Source organism: Mercenaria mercenaria, chromosome 9 (genome assembly GCF_021730395.1).
Source record: "Mercenaria mercenaria strain notata chromosome 9, MADL_Memer_1, whole genome shotgun sequence".
NCBI classification, from domain to species: domain Eukaryota; kingdom Metazoa; phylum Mollusca; class Bivalvia; order Venerida; family Veneridae; genus Mercenaria; species Mercenaria mercenaria.
In genome coordinates, this window is record NC_069369.1 from 17,918,535 (window position 1) to 17,924,534 (window position 6,000).

At 35.1% G+C, this 6,000-nt stretch overlaps 1 protein-coding gene across 2 annotated transcripts in view; it reads left to right on the plus strand.

The window, feature by feature from the left end:
• The window catches only part of LOC123546597 (sideroflexin-5-like), a 44,257-nt gene extending 38,593 nt beyond the window's left edge, over positions 1-5,664 (plus strand). For both annotated transcript variants that reach the window (XM_045333013.2, XM_045333012.2), the window contains exon 12: positions 691-5,664. In XM_045333013.2, coding sequence (XP_045188948.1) covers positions 691-768 — 78 coding nt within the window. In that variant the 3' untranslated portion in view covers positions 769-5,664. The remainder of the gene's footprint in view (positions 1-690) is intronic.
• The last annotated feature ends 336 nt before the right edge of the window (positions 5,665-6,000 follow it).

The following is a 6,000-nucleotide window of genomic DNA, read 5'->3' on the forward strand; positions in this document are numbered from 1 at the left end:
GTACATCTATATACCCTCTAGAGTCTGTGACAACTGAAAACTGTGCTATGTACGTTCATGAGTAAAGCATAAGGTCATAGGTTCAATTCTCAGCTGTTACATATGTTTTCTGTAACTAAAGACATCTCAAGTCATTTTGCCTCCACCTCTGATTCATGTGGGGAAGTAGTCAGTTAATTGCAGAGAACAGATATAACATGTAAGTAATCCAGGAATACTTGTCTTGTTGTAACCTGGCCACCATAATAAACTGAATACTGATTTAATGAAAAACAGGGTTATGCTGATGAAAAAAAACAAAAACAAATTACTTTTGTACCTAAAATATGAGGACAGGTTTTCTACAAGGAACCTGGTATATAAATAACTTGATCACCTTCAAACATGCATGATTTGTATGCGCTGTAACCACATTATGAAGCTGCTAAAAGATGTACCAAACATTGGAAAAAGTAATTCTATAGTTTTATAAATTTAATAATATTAGAAAAATATAATCCAACTCTGTACATTTGTAGGAAGAATGCATGAATTTTTACATTTCCTATTATATTTTAACTTGTGCATGATTTTCATTAATGTTTTGTCCACCTGTTACTGCTTGTTAAAACTGATGTGAGACTGACAGTTAAAGTTTAGAAAATATCACTGCGAACATTTCATTACAATTTGTTTATTTATTGTTTACAGATTGCAAGAAAAGATCTAGAACCTGAGATACAGGCAGCCACAACGGAGGACATTCTCATCTTCAACAAGGGGCTGTAACTCCATTCAGAAAATATCGCTTCAGAAGAGGGATGTAACTCTTACAGAATGTCCATCAGGCGTTGTCAGCCTTGACACATTTAAAACATTCCATCCCACATGTATCTACCCCGAACTTAGAATTCAGAAAGATGTGTGCCCAATTGGTTGTTGAATGCTCCCTTAGCACTGAAATTCTTTGTACAAAAAAGTCATAGTTTTTATAGTAAAATATTTAATAGGTACACAAGATGTAGAGGTTATTGTAACAGTATAATCACAGAGTATTAATAGTTTATATTGATAGTTATTAAGGCATCAGAATGAGTTTATGTAGCCTAGTTGCTATAACAGTATTTTGTGTGAACATTTCGGGATTTTTTATTTCTAAACTATTGTAACTGGTGCAAAATGGAGGAATAATGTTAATTTATCTCATCAGTGCATTCCTGCAATTCTGCTTTACCCCATACTAGCAAATCAGGTGAGGGTTGCACCGATTTTCTCACAACTATGTGCATCAGATTATAAGATTTTTCTACGAAATTTAAAATTTGAGTATGAAAAATTTTAAAGCGAAATATTTATTTTGTCAATATTCTCTGTTTGAAATAACCTTGTAAGTATGAATGTATTTGATAAACTAAGTTTTTATAGGATATTAGCAAGTGCGCTGTGATTTTGATAGTAATAGTTTTATATCAAACAACATTTAATATTTTTGTACAGGAAGATGTCCGAGTAAGTCAGTTTTGACAGAAAAAAAACTATACTTATATTACATACTGTACACAGAGTTTAAATACTGTAAATATTGAAATGTTATATATTGCTGTGATAGAGTCACAACTTTTTCTGTGTTTTTAGCTCACCTGAGCAATGCTCAGGTGAGTTTTTCTGATCGCTCGATGTCCGGCGTCCGTCGTCCGTCGTCTGTCGTCTGTCGTCCGTCCTCTGTCAACATTTAGCTTGTGTATGCGATAGAGGCTGTATTTTTCAATTAATCTTCATGAATATTGGTCAGAATGATAACCTTGATGAAATCTAGGCCGAGTTCGAAAATGGGTCATCTGGGGTCAAAAACTAGGTCACTAGGTCAAATCAAAGAAAAACCTTGTGTATGCGATAGAGGCTGTATTTTTCATTTAATCTTCATGAATATTGGTCAGAATGATAACTTTGATGAAATCTAGGCCGAGTTCGAAAATGGGTCATCTCGGGTCAAAAACTAGGTCACTAGGTCAAATCAAAGAAAAACCTTGTGTATGCGATAGAGGTGGTATTTTTCAATTAATCTTCATGAATATTGGTCAGAATGATAACCTTGATGAAATCTAAGCCGAGTTCGAAAATGGGTCATCTCGGGTCAAAAACTAGGTCACTAGGTCAAATCAAAGAAAAACCTTGTGTATGCGATAGAGGCTGTATTTTTCAATTCTTCTTCATGAATATTGGTCAGAATGATAGCCTTGATGAAATCTAGGCCGAGTTCGAAAATGGGTCATCTCGGGTCAAAAACTAGGTCACTAGGTCAAATCAAAGAAAAACCTTGTGTTTGCGATAGAGGCTGTATTTTTCAATTTATCTTCATGAATTTTGGTCAGAATGATTGCCTTGATGAAATCTAGGCCGAGTTCGAAAATGGGTCATCTCGGGTCAAAAACTAGGTCACTAGGTCAAATCAAAGAAAAACCTTGTGTATGCAATAGAGGCAGTATTTTTCAATTGATCTTCATGAATTTTGGTCAGAATGATTACCTTGATGAAATCTAGGCCGAGTTCGAAAATGGGTCATCTGGGGTCAAAAACTAGGCCACTAGGTCATATCGCGTAAAAACCTTGTGTATGCGATAGAGGCTGTATTTTTCAATTGATCTTCATGAATTTTGGTCAGAATGATTGCCTTGATGAAATTTAGACCAAGTTCGAAAATGGGTCATCTGGGGTCAAAAACTAGGTCACTAGGTCAAATCAAAGAAAAACCTTGTGTATGCAATAGAGGCTGTATTTTTCAACTGATCTTCATGAAATTTAGCCAGAATGATTACCTTGATAAAATCTAGGCTGATTTCGAAAATGGGTCATCTGGGGTCAAAAACAAGGTCACTAGGTCAAATCGAAGAAAAACATTGTGTATGCAATAGAGGATGTATTTTTCAATTGATCTTCATGAAATTTGGTCAGAGTGATTGCCTTGATGAAAACTAGGTCGGTATTGAATATGGGTTATCTGAGGTCAAAAACTAGGTCACTAGGTCAAATTAAAGAAAAATCTTGTGTATGCGATAGAGACTGTTTTTTTCAGTTGATATTTATGAAATTTGGTCAGGTTGATTGCCTTAATGAAATCTAGGTCGAATTTGAATATGGGTTATCTGAGGTCAAAAACTAGGTCACTTGGTCAAATCAAAGAAAAAACTTCTGTATGTGATAGAGGCTGTATTTTTCAGTTGATCTTCATGAATTTTGGTCAGAATGATTGCCTTGATAAAATCTAGGTCGAGTTTGAACATGGGTCATCTAGGGTCAAAAACTAGGTCATATCTAAGAAAATGCTTGTTTTATTGCAAGAGACCAATTTTTTGGTCCAATCTTAATGAAAATTGGTCAGAATATTTGTTTCCATGAAATCACTAGGTCAAACATGTTTTACACTGTTATGGAGTGTTTCTTAGGTGAGCGACCTAGGGCCATCTTGGCCCTCTTGTTTTTATTGATATTTGCTAGATTTTAAAATGATGTATTCTTGTAATTATACACTTTATACAAGTTTTTCAATGTGCAATTTTGTAAACTGTTCATTTTGTCCTGATTTTGGAAGTTACATGCTAAAATGTTTCTTTAGCCTTTGTTCGATTTTGCCAAAATTTTGCCATATTTGATATAAAATGCATTCATTAAAAATTGAAAGCTTTCCTGTCAGTACAAAAAACTCAGAGGGCCAGTAATTCGCATTGGTAACATTATTAAAATTTTGCGATGATTTTTAATTTGAGAGGATGAAATTGCGCTCAATATGACAGATGCCATGTTTGTTATGTGTAATATATATTTACCTATTTATTTTCATGTATTGGAATGAAATATTTTACTGCTTTTGGTTATGGTGTTGTTAAGAAAATATTTTATTGTAATTTGTTACTTTTTAATGTTACAGTTTGATAAAAAGTTTTTACCAGGTACTTGTAAGATTTTTGGTGTAAATGTTATCATTAAAGCTGCTGGCTCAATTTTTCAGCATATTCATTTTCCAACAAAGTTGGCATGGAATGTATATATTACATTGAAAAATGTTAAAGTGAGTGATAGTGAGTTTTAATGATTGGTAAAAAAGCAGGAAGAATGTTGATTTTCTCCCTTTTTTGAGAAGTGTTGCAGTGGTTTACTCCCTTTGCACAATATTTATGATTATGTATGAAGATGTATTGCAAAAATCATATGTCAGTAAGTTTTTACCACTGGTCGTTTTCACTGTACCCATGTTTAATGGAACTTTGAGAGAGAAAATAATAAACTAAAATATGTGAAGGAGGTGCTTCAAGCTACACAAATGTTTTGAAGTGTTTTAATTTAGATTCATAAGTAAAGAACTCGAATAAAAACTGTTGATTTTATATGAGCCGTGCAATGAGAAAACCAACATAGTGGGTTTGCAACCAGCATGGATCCAGACCAGCCTGCGCATCCGCGCAGTCTGGTCAGGATCCATGCTGTTCGCTAATGGTTTCTCTAATTGCAGTAGGCTTTAAAAGCGAACAGCATGGGTCCTGACCAGACTGCGCAGATGCGCAGGCTGGTCTGGATCCATGCTGGTCGCACACCCACTATGTTGGTTTTCTCATGGTGCGGCTCATATTGAATATTTTTACTATTTCAAATACATCTTTGATGTGAAGTTGAAACCTTCTTAGTAACAGGCTTTTTGTATTGACTGTTTTACCAAAGGTTTGGGGTGAGCTGTTATGATGGTATTGTTTTAATATAATAATATACATATAATATATGATAATTAATCTTCACCAAGCTTGCTCTGTAGCATTGTTTACTTTTGCAAGTCCGATGAAGTGGTATTGCTTGACCCCTTTGAGGTAGCTAAAACTAAAAAAAAAGAATAACTTTTAAACAACTTTTTATAAACGGTTTGATGTTATATTTCATGCTATATTTTGAAGGTCAAATGGTCAAGATCAGTTGAACCATTATAGGGTCATCAGGATCCTCTTGTTTCGATGATTGCTTTACAAATTACCTATAAATAAGTGTAAAATCGGATATAAATGTTGAGATTTTAACTCTTAGCCTGCTGGCGGCAAATGATTATGCCTTTGCGACCAGTGCAGACCAAGATCAGCCTGCACATCCGTGCAGTCTGATCATGGTCTGCACTATTCGCTATTCAGTCAGTAAATTTTCGGTGAAAACCCCTTTGAATAATAAGTGGTACTGTCCAAATTGAAAGATGGACCAGTCCATTATAGAAATATAGCAGGGTAAGGGTTAAAGACTTGTTTTATTTGTATATGTAGTGAGCAAAAAATTGCCAAAATCAAAGAAAATATACAACGATTTTTATACAAATGAGCCGTGCCATGAGAAAACCAACACAGTGGCTTTGCGACCAGCATGGATCCAGACCAGCCTGCGCATCCGCGCAGTCTGGTCAGGATCCATGCTGTTCGCTAACAGTTTCTCCAATTCCAATAGGCTTTAAAAGCGAACAGCATGGAGCCTGACCAGACTGCGCGGATGCGCAGGCTGGTCTGGATCCATGCTGGTCGCAAACCCACTATGTTGGTTTTCTCATGGCACGGCTCAAATATACTTCATATATATAGATTGAAGAGTTGGTCACTGTATTTGGATTTTTGCACTATTTGTGCTGGTGACAGATAGCTTGAAAATAAATAATTAATATATCTAACATCTTGTTTTCATTTATGTTGTATCTTACGTTTAGTATGGTGAATAAGTTTTGTGAGATATTGTTTCTGAATGGTCAGCAGCTAGCAGGTCTGAACTCGATACTGAGTCAATGTTAATACTGCCTTACCTGATGTTGTAGTCATGATATATATTTAGCTTACCTGAGCACAAAGTGCTCAAGAGGAGCTGTTATAATCAGTTTGTGTCTGTTGTCCTCCATTGTGCTACATTCATGACCAACAATTTTACTTTCAAGGTCACAGTGTTAGCCCAGTTTTAATGAAACTTAGTGTAAATGTTAACCTGAGTAAAATCATGGATGAGATTGGT